At 42.3% G+C, this 15,821-nt stretch overlaps 1 protein-coding gene across 3 annotated transcripts in view; it reads right to left on the bottom strand.

Moving 5' to 3' along the window:
- Positions 1 to 15,821, bottom strand: part of itgb4 (integrin, beta 4) — a 36,855-nt gene that overhangs the window by 5,102 nt on the left and 15,932 nt on the right. For 2 of the 3 annotated variants that reach the window (XM_039789024.1, XM_039789023.1), the window contains exons 8-36: positions 14,931 to 15,194; positions 14,721 to 14,810; positions 14,505 to 14,627; positions 13,765 to 13,932; positions 13,580 to 13,656; positions 13,276 to 13,484; positions 12,666 to 12,769; positions 12,483 to 12,578; positions 11,156 to 11,288; positions 10,834 to 10,959; positions 9,842 to 9,960; positions 9,724 to 9,757; positions 9,424 to 9,618; positions 9,155 to 9,258; positions 9,010 to 9,068; positions 8,806 to 8,829; positions 8,556 to 8,704; positions 8,223 to 8,402; positions 7,908 to 8,056; positions 7,387 to 7,594; positions 6,962 to 7,279; positions 6,599 to 6,762; positions 6,321 to 6,501; positions 5,338 to 5,475; positions 5,072 to 5,254; positions 4,853 to 4,981; positions 991 to 1,158; positions 750 to 896; positions 190 to 324 (exon numbers count right to left, since the gene is read on the bottom strand). In XM_039789024.1, the coding sequence (XP_039644958.1) occupies positions 190 to 324; positions 750 to 896; positions 991 to 1,158; positions 4,853 to 4,981; positions 5,072 to 5,254; positions 5,338 to 5,475; positions 6,321 to 6,501; positions 6,599 to 6,762; positions 6,962 to 7,279; positions 7,387 to 7,594; positions 7,908 to 8,056; positions 8,223 to 8,402; positions 8,556 to 8,704; positions 8,806 to 8,829; positions 9,010 to 9,068; positions 9,155 to 9,258; positions 9,424 to 9,618; positions 9,724 to 9,757; positions 9,842 to 9,960; positions 10,834 to 10,959; positions 11,156 to 11,288; positions 12,483 to 12,578; positions 12,666 to 12,769; positions 13,276 to 13,484; positions 13,580 to 13,656; positions 13,765 to 13,932; positions 14,505 to 14,627; positions 14,721 to 14,810; positions 14,931 to 15,194 (4,174 nt within the window). The remainder of the gene's footprint in view (positions 1 to 189; positions 325 to 749; positions 897 to 990; positions 1,159 to 4,852; positions 4,982 to 5,071; positions 5,255 to 5,337; positions 5,476 to 6,320; positions 6,502 to 6,598; positions 6,763 to 6,961; positions 7,280 to 7,386; positions 7,595 to 7,907; positions 8,057 to 8,222; positions 8,403 to 8,555; positions 8,705 to 8,805; positions 8,830 to 9,009; positions 9,069 to 9,154; positions 9,259 to 9,423; positions 9,619 to 9,723; positions 9,758 to 9,841; positions 9,961 to 10,833; positions 10,960 to 11,155; positions 11,289 to 12,482; positions 12,579 to 12,665; positions 12,770 to 13,275; positions 13,485 to 13,579; positions 13,657 to 13,764; positions 13,933 to 14,504; positions 14,628 to 14,720; positions 14,811 to 14,930; positions 15,195 to 15,821) is intronic. The other variant, XM_039789025.1, reaches the window with a different exon arrangement.

Raw genomic sequence — 15,821 nt, forward strand, 5'->3', positions numbered from 1 at the left:
AGTTCATTTTCATAGCATACAGTAATGAATAGAAACAAATAGGGAGATCTTTAAAGAGGAGATCAGAGAGGAAGACAAAGTATGAGACAAACACAGAGGCAGGAATAAAGATGACTGAGTAGGGGTGGATTACGCGTCACACCCAGCAAACACATCCAGTGCCTTCATGCATGTGAGCCGCAGACTTACCCAGGAGCACCCTGTCCAGATTATATAGGGCTTCATTGACGTCTGAAGACTCAGTCCTGGCCCTGGAACCCTGAGACAGGTTGTAGCTGAACTGGCTCTGAGAGCTGCTCTGCATCCCAGCGTAGCCGAACCCACCTGATGGCGCATTGAGCAGGGGGGGCAAAGGAGGAGGACGAAGGGGTGGTAATAAGAGGCAAAGAAAAGGATGGAAGTACCAAGTAGGAGGGAGAGGTGGGCAGGTACAGGGTGAAGTAAAGAAAGAGGTCAAATTAAATAAATAGAACAAAGTTGAGACAAGGGGAGGGAGAGAGAGAGAGAGAGAGAAAGAAACAGCGATAGTCAGCATAGCTCCTGCAAAGTCAGTGTGGATAAGCCTGCTTTGCAGCCAACAGCCCCAACCCTGCTAACAGATGTCCAAGCAATCAACCTCATGCACTTTGCACAGTGTACCTGTTGAGACATCTCAAATATTGCACCCCAAAGACATGGACCAGAAAGACAAAGCTAATTTTTTTTCTTTGGAATAAAGAAATAAACTCCTGCAGAGGTCCAAAGCTTACCTAGATCTGGGAACTTGCTAGACACATCTCCAATGACGATTGAGTCCCGGATGTTTTCATCTGTGTAACCCCTGTTCTCTGAGCGCTTCCTCATGATAACTTCTGATGAGTGTACTCCTCCGATCATTTCATGTCTACGGGAGCCTGCTACAGGAAGAGAGAAAGATCAAGGATAAAGACAAATAATATCTTGATGTTGTGACTAAATTTGTGTCGATATAATTACTGCCGTCCATCTTACCTGCTCCGGACATGTAGGTGGTGGATGTTTCTGTGGTAAAGGAGCCGCCTGCCCCTCTGTAGTTTGAGCTCAGAGTGGACATAGGAGAGGATGATGCTGACAAGTTGCGTGTCGCTGTTCCCCCTGGGAAAAGGAAGTTCTGGTCCCACTTCCCATTGATCATGTAATCTGTGAAACAGCACAATAGGAGCCAGAATAGTCAACCAACAGAGTACAAGAAAAGCAGCTAGCACTGAAGCATTCTGCCATTTGGATTGGAACAACACATTTTGATGTCAAGCACCCAAAACCAGGCTCAGGCCTATAGAAGAAGCACAAGCAGTTTCAGATCTGTAGCTCCAGTCCTCCTTGTGCCACTTACAGGTTACAGAAACAGCAACATTTTAGAGCAGGTGTGTGCCATATACAGGCAAGCAAAGTAATAGAGTCTGGGATTTTGTCAATTGTGCCACGTGCAGCCAATTTTTTTTTTTTTTTGTAGCTGCTGAACTGTTGTTTTAGTAGAATTGTGGCTATTTCTCCAGATAATTAAAACTCAATTTAAATTCATAGCTAAGAGTTTACAGCCACGTCAGCAGGTCTAATTAAATGCTAACATCAACATGCTAGCATGTTCACAATGCCAATGGTGACATGCTGATATCAAGCAGGTATTCCCATGTCCATCATATTAGCACGTTAGTAAGCTAAAATCGCGTAATTAGCTCTGAACACAAAGTGCAGGCTAATGGGATTGATGTTATTAATCCTAGTAAAGCTGTACCACATTTATGTGCAAGTCATCCAATATTTGTTGAGACACTTTACCAAAGTCATTTGGATTAATGGTCTGGGTCTTCATGCCAATCAATCTAGCAGATGTTGACATATTTCACTGGATAAGTTTCACTTGGTTAACAGTTAGGAGATCACCAAAGTGCACTTCTGGGTGCCATGGAAATCTGCTCACTACTGATTTTAATGACAATCCATCTAATAGATGTTGAGACATCAAAAATGATGGCATCATAGAAAAAATCAGGAGATCACCAAAGTCATTAGGATGAGGGCAGCTGTGGCTCAGGTGTAGAGTGGTCGATCTCTGGCCCAGCAGTCCTATGTCGAAGTGTCCTGAACCCCAAATTGCTCCCGATGCTGTGCCATCGGAGTGTAAATGCGTGTGAATGTTTATCTGATGAGCAGGCGGCACCTTGTATGGCAGCCTCGGACAAAGTGTATGAATGTGTGTGAATGGTGAATGGTTCCTGTACTATGTAAAAGTGCTTTGAGTAGTCGTAAGCGCTATATAAATACAGTCCATTTACATTTATCCCCTGGAGACCACTTTTTGTTGATACAGCAGTTAAGATTTTTCAGTCTGCACAAAAGTGGTTTACCAAGTGACAGATAGACATTGTCATTGCTTGAGCCTCCATGTTGCTAAAAATGCGTCTGTAACACTGCAAGTTAGCTTGGGATCCAGACGAATCTGCGACATCATGTTTTATTTGCTCTTGCAGATATGTCTTGTCCCCTTCCCGTTCAGGCAGATTTCCAGTCGGCCATGGCCTGGTCGGGCCAATCAAAACCATTTATCTCATATGGTAGTTTCCGACGATGACTGACAACTTCCACACCCTCACCCCAGGGACACTATGGCAAGCACAAACCTAGCTTATTAAAATTGGAGCGCTGTTGAGGCCTTTCAAAAAGCTGATGTGGAACTTTCTGTTGAAGTACTATTTTCAAATTCTGATTGCAAAAACAGCAACAATGGTTTACAGACATATTGATGCTACACCATCACAGCTCATCTCTGCATGCTGTCTGTTTACATTTGTCCGACGATCAAACAAGCAAGATGGCAGCCTGCAGTAGATGAGCAACTTTCTGTTGAAGTACTATTTTCAGTCTGTTTACATTTGTTCGACGCTTAGCGCTACATCACGTTTCGTTGTTCTGATTGGTTGTCGGTCTATCCAATCCAAACGCACCATGAAATCGAAAATGAACTGAGAGGTTCCAGACTAACTTGCATTTGCGATTTGGTCTGGCTATGTCATACTAGTAGGTGTCCCAAGAGATAAAACTGGAGTAGATTTAACCTTCCTTGCCTGTAGGTGGTGATGTCGACATGTCTTCATCTGCAGAACTAAACTGGTGGTGCTATCACTTTGACATGTAAAAAAAAACATGTAAAATACTGGCTGAACAGCTCCCCTTGTGGAGAATCTGCAGCCTGCTAACTGTGAATAAGGATGATGGTTTACAAACCAGTTTTTTTATGGTGCTTTGCATCTAAAAGGGCACATCAGAAGATCAAATCAAATATAACTGCAAGGAAAAACTGATTAACAGCTGCAAGGAAAAGTGTCGTCATTGAAACTGCCCTGCAGAGATGAAACTGTTTTTCATTTAGAAGCCATTATTTTCATACAGCCGCACAGTAACTAAGCCTTTGCACACACCAGACAAGCTGCCTCCAGATGGCTACCTCCCAAGTGGGATGGAGAGAGGACAGACAGAGACAGGCACCTGGAAAAGCCTGCCCCCGATCATCAACTAAAGGTGGGGCAGTTGATGCCAGTGCTCCTCTCTGGGCAGGTGGCGGGAGGATAGATGGGATAGGTGCCAACTAGGGGCAAGGGGACAAGGACTGAAGCCCGAAATTGAATGATTAGACCAATGTTGATATTTCTGACAGGATCGAATCACAAAGGCAGAGAGAAACGTTGGTTGCCTTGCCGGGCACCTGACTGGCCGTGCATTACAGCTGGCATGCTAGCTGCCTGTCTGTCTATCTGTGGCTCTGATGGAGTGGTCTTCACCTGGCAGGGGTGTTTGGGCGTAGCTTGGGTGGGGGGCCTCATCTGAGCTCGTCTCTGTGTCTGTGCTGAGCCGATAGGGGATGACGTCCACTCGCTTATCCCACCACACCTTACGGAGATCCAGGTTGGACCCCACCAACTTGACATATTTCCAGCCTTGTATTTGGGGTCATAGGGGAGAAGCAAGTTGGCGAAGGACAAATTTGTAGCGAAGAAGTATCAAGGGTTGGCTTTGCCATACATTACTTTACAAAAAAAACTATCAAACACATAAATGGGATTACATAAATGTATTGGTTTATGTCATAAAAGTTCAAATTGTCTTGGAGTCGAGGAGCAACACCAGCATTTACTTCCTGAGAAAACTAAGAACACAAAAACGGCAGAAGAAAGCAGGAGAGTGACAGCAGATTAAGGGGTGGAGGGGGGGGGGCTTGTGGTTTGTGGTCATAAAGCACTTCTATTGCAGATATCTGGGGATGTAATTGAAAGCACATCTTCTTGCTGCCAGGCTGGGGCATAAATTACCCGACAGATAGAAGTGACAAAGAAAAGGCAGACCATTGATTATGATGCCATCCCTGTGCTTCACAGCTCTTCCAGCTCTTCCTTAATTCCACAATTGTAAAATAAGGAAGAATATTAATGTCACAAAGAAAAAATGAAAAATGAGAAAGCGCCAGTAATCCTGAGGTTTTCAGGAGTAGTCTCACAGGTTGGGTGATATTCTATAGCACAGATATGACCTGTGACACATTTCACAGTGTTGTTCATTCCCTCTCCATTTGACAGGGCATTGACACCACAGCGCATGTTGCATAAACAAATGGGCTAACCACTTGGCTACAAGAACAAAGAAAGATGTCTGGGAGTCCTGAGATTGTTGCCTGAAATAATTGGATCCATATTACAGCAATAGCTCACACTCTGGAAGTCTGGCAGTCACATCCATTCCTTTCCAGAGCAAAATAAATGCATCAGAATTGAGCACTTGCACAATGGTTTACACTGTCAGCTGTTATAAGTAGCCTGTGGTTTTGGCTCTGGGTACCCACCATCACCAGAGACGCTGGGCGTCTTGGAGCCTGTAGGCGACTTCAGCACCTCATTGCTGTACATCAGGTAGCTGTCATACTCGTCTCCTGCCTCTGCATCCACAATGGGGATATCTGGAATGATGGGAACTAGAGACAGAACGAAAGGAAAATTAATCTCTTTCAGGGAAATACAGATTGACTGAAAATGTTCTGGAGGTGTGTTTTCCCCTGACTTACTGGATAGAGGTCTGACAGGCTGTGATGCCAGGTTGATGGTGGCATCTTTGAAGGGGCCCCAGCCTATGCTGTTCATGGCACGGACCTTGTACTGGTAGGTCTGGGCATTCTGAAGGTTCTCGATCAACAGCATTCGCTTCTTGGGGTTGTCAATCTTTACTTTCTTAGCGGGGCCCACTGGCTCTGTGACAAGAGGATTGGGGAATGATGAAATAACATAATGCAAATGAATATACAGTATTTCCTTTTATAGGTTGGACTCTTACTCCTTCCATCATCAATGGGTGTGTAGATGACCTCATAAGCCGTAATGTTGCCATTGGTCTCAGCAGGCTCTGCCCAGCTGACCTGAGTGACAGTTGGACTGATGACATTAAAGGCCAGACGTCCAGGTTCACCAGGCACTGGAGAAAAACAGCACAGGAATGTAGAGATGAGTTTGTTGTATGAACACAGAGTCACTGCCAGGTGTAAGTGTTGCGTAGCTGACAAAACCAACGTTAGCTTCCTAACATTTGGCTTGTAACTGTTTAGAGTGAGTAGTTAAGGAGGTAATATAGAATATGGTTGACAGATTTGAGCTAACACATGATTAAATGCTGTTTAATAATGAGCTAAACTGGGAAGACTTAAAATTACATTTCAAAAACTAACATAACATCAAATTACAAAACATTATGCTAATATTTTTTATACTTTAATACTTATTTTAGTAATATAATAATAATAATTATATATATATATATATATATATATATATATATATATACACAATATATACACAATCATTTTTCACTCTAACTGTAGAAATACTACTGATTCTGAATTCATGATTCAAGAATAGTTGGTGCATAGGTGTAATTTACAGGGGGTTACAACTCCCCCAATAATCAAAACTGGCCAGTGAATCCCACCCCGAAAACCTATTATAATTTCCTTTATATAAATAAAGACATTTGCACCATAAATAGATGCAGACAAATTCACCAGAATGCAGAAAATGAAGTGTTTGACACTTCAAATTTCAATTTTGCTCTAAAGTGGAGATCTCAACCCCCGCAATGTTGAACCCAAAGTTACACCCTTGGGTGTAACCCAATCAGGAAGATTAAATCACATAAAAAACCTATAAACTCTACAAGATAATCAATTTGTCATACTTTTGACAGTTTTTGTAACCAGTTATATTTGGTAGTATCTCCTGCATAGCCCTTCAGGGACAACAGTTAACTGAATTCTCAGTAATTACCATCCTCCAGTGTTTGACAGGAAACCATGTCTGTTTCATAGCCATCTCCCATTGCATTGTAGCCGCACACTCGCATCTCGTAGTCACAATAGGGGTACAGGTTGGTCAACTCAGCTTGAGGAGTCTTCACATCTAAGACCTGGGCATCTTTCTCTGGGTCGCCATAGATCCAATACTTTACCTAAAACGAACAAGGAAACAAAAGATGAAGCATTTGAAAAATCGGAAATGATGGTTAGTAACTCAAGTTGAAGCTTCTCAACATTGTGTTAATGTACCTTGTACCCCATGGGGTTACCAGACAGTGGGTCCCAGTTGAGGCGAATGTTTCTGGGTCCAGTTGCTTTGGCCTTAAGGTTTTCTGGGCTGTGGAGATGACCACCAGGGGAGTTGGCATTCTGGTTTATGTAGCCCTTCTGCTGCATCTGGGCAACTTCTGGAGCTTTGGGGGCAGGAAGAGGGTAGACCAAACATTTACCAGATACAGGACCTCTGCTTTAAATTGTTCCATTATCTTATATATATATATATATATATATATATATATATATATATATATATATATATATATATATATATATATATATATATTCAGCTTCAACTTCAGAAACTCTACAAATGCCTTTTTATGTAACCTTTACCTCCGTCAGTTATATTGACAAGGGTGGTCTTTCTGTCTCCAACAGAAGCGTTGCTACTTGGGTCCAGCAGCTCCAGTTGGATGGTCTCTGGTTGGATTGGGCTATTGTGGGCCCTTGGGTCGATCACTATGTTCTTCTCTGTCTCCCCAGGACTAAACTTTAGAGTGCCGGCTAAGTCAAAGCGCTGGGCCTTCTTGGTGCGCCATTTCACTGTGGCGGGACTGTCCTGGTTGCGAGTGCGGACCACAGGGATAACGTAGGTTGGGTCAGATGTGGTGAAGTTCTGGGTGCCCTTTTTGAACATCATAATACTGGGCTCTGGATTTTTTTAAAACATAGTCAGAAGGACGAGAAGAAACATTAGCAATCAGTGATTTGGACAAAGGGTAAGACACTCTGTTATAAAGCCTCTTGCGTCCATATACCTGGTTGGTCCGCGATGGTGATAGTAGTTCTCGGGTAGCGTCCCAGCTTGGCACCGTCCCGTGGGTTACTGAGATCCATGACAAACTGCTTGACCTGTTTTTCTTCTAGGAGGCCATCTTTCTCGCCCAGCTCCAGCAGACGAACAGGCACTATTTTCTGGGTCTCACCTGGAGCATAGCTCAGGTCTCCTTCCACAGTCACATAGTCCTAAAATACATAAGAAGAATAAGTTAGGACTAGAGCCCTGCTGCAGACCTGTATCTCACAGACTAGGCTTCAGCCTCTGAAGGCCGTTTTGCTTCACAAAGGCCAAAGTTAGTCAGGGAAGAAATAACAGGACATGTTTTAAAGAAAAGAAAGGTGTGGACTTCTTTCAATAAACCGTGGCACATTCTAAGTGAGAACATAATCCATATCAACTAAATGTAGCCAGCCTAAATGTTTTTTGTAGGTATCAGGATTCCAAGCAAAATGAAGGGCAGTGCATCAGTACAGTATCAGTACACAGCCATCAGCTTACCTTCTTATCCTTGGCTGTGAGGTCCCGTGTGCGGTAGGTGACCTGTGTGCGTCCATCTTCTATGATCTCTCTGCTAATGGGAATGTTGGCCACTCCGTCCTGCCTGCTGTAGGTGTATGCAGGCTGGAGGAACGAGAAGATATTGGTGGCTGGGGAAGAGAAAGTGGAGAATCCATTATAGCAATACATTATACACTTTGTCATTAGTTCAGGTCACAGGAGCTCTAATGAGTTGGTTGTCTCATTTTCTTTGTTTGAAAAGGTTTACAGACAAAGCAAGAATTGTTTAAATCTATGAAGTCTGAGGTTTCTCACCATGCTCTTTGATGATGGTGATGTTGACCAAACGTTTTCCAATCTCAGCAATCCCCATTGGCACATCCACGGCCTCCACCAGCAGCTGCTTCTTTTCATCGTCTTCATCCTTGACAAAGAGCGGCACATGAACGTCTACTGACTCCACACCTTCTTGGAACTCGATGGCTCCTGCAGCCTCTGCAGAGGAAGAGCAGACGAGACGGAAGGTTTATAGCAAGATTGATAATACAAGCTTGATTAAAGATTAGAGAGCAATTGGCTTAACTTTGCTACAAACTGTACATTAGAATTTTCATTTCATCCACACACACAGCTAGTTAACAATCTAACCTCTGTCTGTGGCCACAGTGTAATAGCCGGGCACCACTTTGAGATCATGTAAGTTTCCAGACTGGACATTTCTCTCAGTGAGTTTGACAATATCAGGGTAGCTGCTGCGAGGAGCGGATAAGACGGTGTCCATGATGGCGTAGTCCTGCCTGAGAAGAGCACAGGAGGGGAAGAGAAGTTAGACATGCATGACCTTTGGGTCCTTAAAAGAAACTACAACTCTGGTGTTGTATTGTAATCAGAATGTTACCTTTTTCCGGCATTTCTCTGCATTCTGCAAAAATCAAAACAGGTATTTATGAGGTAGAGAACAGACATTTAATTTCCGTCTTCATTTTGATTACGAGAATATGAAGAATACAGTATCTTACAATTTTGTTCGTTTGCAGTCCAAAAAAAAACAGTTAAGGGACATATTGTATGTAATTAGCACATGTAGTTTAACACATCTTACCTGAATGCAGTTTTTTGCACTTTCTGGGCGCCGGGAATCTGCTTGTACACCTCATTTAGCTGAATGGGTGAACAAATACAGTACTCAGTGACACAGCAGTCATTCATACACTCATGTGCCCACCGCTAAACAAAAACACACTCACGTTATCGGCCACTTCCTTGCGAAGCTGTTCGGCGTCTCTGGAATCGGGGCGAGACAGGTTCTCAGAAAACATCCTGTTTAGCCGGAGGGAGATCGGGAACGGGACTACAAGGGGAAAGAGGAACCATGAAAAGAAAGCAAACAGAGGTTAGAGTTGTAACGTGTATCATTTTATCTTTAAATCCCTAACCCCTTTAGCTTAACATGCAGAAGGTACGTTTCGTACGTATTTGGTACGTATTGTTGTTGCTGAAACATTTGATCACTCACTGGTCTCTTTAGGGTTGGGCTTTATCAGAGCCTGGGGGTGATTGGGTGATCGGTGTACGTTATCAGTGACCTTCCAGCGGACCACATCGGTTCCTTTGGGTGGGCCGGTCCTCACCATTGGTGTGTCCAGATGGTCTGAGGTGAGCAGAGACTGGCGGAGCAAATACTCATCTTCCTTGAAGCCAACCATACGACCTGGAGAGAATGCAACATAAGGTGACTCAAGTTCAACATGGTCCCAGGTGGCAGGATAAAGCATTTAAAGCAATACTGTCACATGTAATATATCAAAAGTTGTACCTCTCCCACAACAAGGCAGCAGGGCAAGACAGCTCTGTGTGAAGAGAAGACAGAAGGCATTACTTCCACGTAGAGTTTATTTATTATCATTTATCGATGTAAATGTAAGTGTTTATACCTGGCAGAGGTTTTTGCAGCAGGCGCAGTATTTCCAGCAGCAGAGCAGCAGCAGGGCCAGCAGTAACAAGAGGAACAAGAAGAGTGGGAGCAACCACAGGAGGCTAGCAGGGGGACATTCTGAAGGACCGTCACGAAAAGTAGATAAAGTTAGAAACTCAACGGTCAGAATGCTGCTGCCAGAGGTTTATCTGGCTCACATCACTCCTGTTCTAAAGTCATTCTGCTGGCTTTTATTTCGATGCTTTCAGACAGTTTCAGTCTTTCAGACAGTTTCAGTCTTTCAGACAGTTTCAGTCTTTCAAACAGTTTCAGTCTTTCAAACAGCGAGCCGTTTCTGACCCTATTTAATTCCAGTGATGTCTAGCCATGCATATAGTTTGGGTTTTAATTGTCCAGGTTTTAACATATCTATCCTCCACCAGCAAAAAAATTGAGGTGAAAGGAATGGAGTCTAAGTTGCTCCCACCTTTGTACTGCAGAGATAAGTTGTTTTTTTTCATTTCATAAAGCCCCTAAAAACAAGGTATCACATGTTTAATATTACACCTAAATGAGCCACAATCAAAGTTAAAATTCAGTAAAAAAACATCCTTAAACATATTTAACATATTTATGAAGACTCAAAAATGCTCAAAAACTCTGCTACTACTCTGTTTCATCAGGCCTGTGTAAATACGTGACATCACCTTTTTCCAACTGAGCTCCGCCCACTTCAAACCAGTGACAAGAGCACAGACAAAACAGACAGAAATATCTTATTTGAAATAACCAAAACTGTTGTAACTTTGGCCCAAAATTGTGTATCCATGTAAGACCCCCATCGCTTACAGTAAGAAGCTGATTTTATCAACTTTGAGCATTACAGCTCAAATCAGAGAAATCCCCTTAGAAAGCACAAAATCACAACAGGAAAGTGTTTTAATAATTATACATCAGTTGCTGAAATGAGAGCACAAAGCATATTTGATACATATCCAACCTGCAGCTCACCTTTCTTTTCGAGCACCTGGACCTCCAAGTCCTTAACTAAGGGATCTTTAGGGTTTTCGACAGTGTAGTAGTACGTACAGTCATCATCCTCATCACGGAAATCGCATGCATCAAGCACCTTCTCACCTGAAAACACATATATAGATGCACATATGACTCATCACAAGTGTTTTTAGGTATTACTGCTATAGTGCCAAAGTGGCATCATCATCATTATAACCTAAAAGAATATGAGAGATGTATGTGCAGAGTGTATCTGGATAATAAAATATTCAATAAAAAAGCAAACCACAGTCATTTTGCTCCTCTTAGATGTGCTTACGTTCTTTGAGTTCATCCACCAAGGTAATTTTAAAGGGGCACTTGTCACACTCCTCTTTCTTTTTCTTCTCTCCTGTCTTCCATGCCTGACACTGGACGCAACTCCTCGTAGCCTCACACACGCCCAACTGGGCCTAGACAGGACACACACACATCAAAAGAAGCTCAGGCAGGACTGTACAGAAACACTTATTTAGGCTAAAAAGCTAAAAGCTTAACACGGTACAGAATGGTAAACTACATAGGATATCTCCAGAAAAGGGACCAGGCACAACAAACTCAAGGGTATTGCATAATGTCATAAAGGAGTTAGGTCTCACTGATCCATGGAGAAATGGAACTCTAGTGGCAGGGGTTTTACCTATTGCTCTAATCCACATGGTAGTTATTTAAGAATTATTATTTTCTTGTGTCACAACAAGCTTTGCACTAAGTCCTAGAATGTGGCATAGACACAATAACTATAAATAAAACAAATAGGATAATTAAAAATATAATACTATATATAAGACCTCTAAAGAAAATATGATAAAGACAACAGAGATAGGAGAAGCTTATCAAAATCTAGATGATGACTCATAGTCTGAATTCATAGGAAATACAACACAGGCATTCCTAAGAAGGTTACATCTTCCGTCATTATCAGTAGAGGAGGCTTCTGAAATGACTCGGCCAATATCGTTACAGGAGATATCTAACACTATTAAAGCCCCTAAAAGCCCAAAGTTGCTGAAGTTCTGAAGGGATGTTCAGGGTGAGGAAGGGCAGATTCTGAGCATTAACTCTCGATCCAGCATTGTTCGTTTTTAGTATACCTCCTGAGAATGTGGCGGAGAGCGACATGGTCTACTTAAAGACAAGTCTGCTGTAAATAGCAAAAAATGTAATTACAGCTTCTTGACTGAGGCCAGAACCCCCGAGCATAGCTCAGTGGAGAGAAAGGGTAAGAAATGTATATCATATATGTATATGTATATCATGGAAAAGATCACAGCAAGATTGCAGCTGAGTACAGATAGGTTTGCTAAAAAACAGTGATAAAGGCAATGTCATAATGGTAGTAATTCTTTATTTTTTATATTTATTTATTTTATTTTCTCTTTTCTTTTTTGGTGGCTTTAATTTCATTGTTTCTATCTGCAAGCTTGAATAAGTGTGTTTATGGATGCATCTCTTTCTTGTTGTTTGTTAAAAAAAAAACAGCTAAAAGCATATACAAACATTATCGGGTATAATATGAGTATATATGTAGTTGAAAAAGCAAATATTTGACTAGAAATTACATTGGAACTGGCATACATTGAGTCATAATAATAAAATCCACACACCTGGAAATTTGGCTCACAGGATGAAGTAATTTCGATAGCAGATTTCAGACACTCACAGCGGCCGCATACACATTTACCTTGCCCATTGCAGATACCCTGGTGCAGAAAAAGACACTGTCAGGCACTTACTGATATCTAAGGTGACATGATAACTCTACAAATAAAAACTGTGGCTCTACTCACGCCCTTGGTGTCCAGACAGGTCTGGTTGCTCTTGGAACACTCACAGGCACTGCCCTCCCAGCCCTGACTACACACACAGCGACCCATACTGCAAGAGCCACGGTCTGATAAGAAAAGAAATAATAAGAATAAGATTCAACTATAAGATTCAACTATATTATATACATATCATAAGTGGTGTGTGTGTGTGTGTGTGTGTGTGTGTGTGTGTGTGTGTGTGTGTGTGTGTGTGTGTGTGTGTGTGTGTGTGTGTGCAAATGGTGGTAGTCAAGTTGTCGAACCATGAATTACTAATAGTATACAGAAAGAAAAATAAGACAAATGTAAATGTAAACCTATTCTGATATAATCTCTAAATGAAATTATGAACCTGAAAATGAGCATAATATGAGCACTTTAAAAACAAAGTGGGACAGGGCCGTAAAGTGTGTGTGTCTAGCCCCCCTCTACTTTCTGCACCCATGTTCTAACACCAATTCTATGCCCTTGAAGTTATGCAGAGACATAAAAGTACAGAATGTATATAGGGTGCTCACATTTTGATAGATAGTAACACCATACACATACATACACTCTTAATCACCAATTCAACAACAGCAAACCATCGTACCATTGCAGAGGAAGCCTCCATATCTTTGACACTGCGTCTTGTCCCACTGACAGTATGGTCCTTCAAACTGTTCCGGGTTGTAGCATACACAGGTTCCACACTCCAGGCAGTCCCCACGGCCTGAACAAGGCTCCGTCATGCCCGGTTCTACACACTGGCTGGTATCCTTAGCTGAGGTACTTACTGAGCAGTTACAGAATGTACTTACCCTGAAGGAGACATAACAGAGAGAAAAACAAAGACCTTAGAGATGGCAGAGGTGCCATAACTTATATACTTATAAGAATTAATATTAAAGTCTCACCAGCCACCATAGCACTGACACTTCCCACACACCAGGTCTCCGTTGCCATAGCACCTGGGTGCTCCACGGATGACAGACTGGAGAAAATGCAAAAAGGACACTGGGATGAATCTACCATAAAGACATGTGAGTAAGTGACTTCATCTTGACTTTGTGTGCGCTTTAGTCTTAATCTGTGTGTCTACCTTTTCACAGTCGCAGGTTGGACACAAAACTGAGGCATTAACATTGACAGCAGCGTTAAAGGTTGTAGGTTTGACTCTCATTATCCCCTGTTTTTCATCTCGATTCATCTGACAGACAGGCTGCTCATTGATCATTCGCTCTGCTTTGAGCCGCATCTGGAACTTGCCCTGGATAACACACACAAGCACAAGGACAAACACACACACAATCAGAGTTTGTGTGTACACAGTAAGCATTTCGCTGTATGAGTCTTAGCACTAATAGGAAACCAATAAGTTAGGACAATATTTGACTTCTTGACTAAAACTAAAGAGCCTGTAGAAGCTGTCAAAAAAAGTCAATTTTGATGATTTGGTCAATCATTAGTTACATTGGCCATCAATTTGTGGAAACTGATAATAATTAATAATTCAAGTTTTGTAATTCAAATTTCTACTTTCCTCTAAATCCAACATACATTCCACATCTGCTTACTATTACAAAAGGTAATTGAGGCACTTGCTTCTTGTTTTTAGTAGATTTCCATTTGACACGTTAAGGGAGATAGCCTCTAATTTTGGTAAATAACTCTTTTTTTTTTTTAAGATAATTTTGTGGGCATTTCAGGCCTTTATTATATAGGACAGCTGAAGATGTGAAAGGTGAGAAATAGGGGGAATGACATGCAGCTTCAAAAACCCATACTATCTTCTAAATCCATATGTTAAATCCGTTGTTTCCATCTTGTTTTTCTTCTTACTATTGCTCCAGGTTGGAAATCAAAGGCCCCGTACTGTGCGACGCTTCCATTGGTGGCCAAGAACTGTGTCACAAATGCCTTGGGTCTGTCCTCTGCACGGATGCTCATCTTAGAACGGATATTCTGTAAGGACATAGTAGAACATCCCATTTAGAACATCAATTCTCTACAGAGTCGAACTACTCTCCTAGCCGATAATTGTTAGAATTGAAATACCTTGAAGGCATCGTCCATGAGTTGTAGGATATTGGAAGAGTCTTCTTGCAGCAGACCAACTTCAGCAATGGGGAAGTACTCTTTTAGTTTCTACACAGAGAAGCACACAATACAAAAAATAAATCCATGACCTAAATTCTGACCGAAATCTTGACACCATATTTCAGGAACCTAACTTCAAAGAAAGCTGAATAATTAAAGCCCACTAACCTCATAATACGTGTAGGAGTGGGCCGTGACAGCAAAGATTGGGATGATATTGTGTTTGCCCAGCAGACGAACCAGTGTGGGTATTGAAGGGTAATCCTGGTTTATATCGTGTGTGTAATTGCCGTCTGCGTTCAGGTGGCAGAGCTCGTCGTTGCGCTGCAGGATACCTGACAGCACGTTAGCACCATCAGACTCATAGTGGAAGGCTGACTCGGTGGAGAAAACCAGAAGATGGGTGCTGTGGTTACGCCAGCCGATCTTATCCTAGAGTAAGAATACCAATAAAAAAGGGAGAAGAAACAGTGGTTAGTAGAGAATAAGGATCTGTAGGTAAAAGATATTTAAAAGATGCAACTTTTGCTGAGCAAAAGCCATTGTGGCCAAAAGTAACAATTATTTTTATTGGCATATTGAATTTCCCTTCATTACTGGAACCACAGGGGTTCTAACAGAAGCCCTGAGTCTCTGAGCGCCCTTCAGAAATCGTGCAATGAGGAGACTACAGTCCTTATGAAAGACTGCATTTCCTCACACGAGCTGCTTTGATGACAGCCACCATACCTTTAAGGGTTGAGAAAGCCTTACCCCTGTCCAATTGATCCTGCAGGACAGACATGTAAGTGGGTCTGCGTGGTTTGCCCCACACCTCAATTTAAACCCCTCCAACGGTACGATTATGCAATCCTCATCAATTGTGGGATGTCCGAGAACCAGACCATGTGAGGCCAGTTCGGGGCTATCAGAACTAAACGCACTTTCTCTATCCAAATACTCTGCAGCAGGGGAGGAAGAAGACCAAAAATTGGAAATACATACAGAAGGCCGTGGAGCCACTGATGGGCCATGGGAAATACTTGGTCTTCTAGTAGCTAGATGCTCCACTATGTTCAC

The sequence above is a fragment of the Perca fluviatilis genome, chromosome 21, assembly GCF_010015445.1.
Source record: "Perca fluviatilis chromosome 21, GENO_Pfluv_1.0, whole genome shotgun sequence".
Lineage (NCBI taxonomy): Eukaryota > Metazoa > Chordata > Actinopteri > Perciformes > Percidae > Perca > Perca fluviatilis.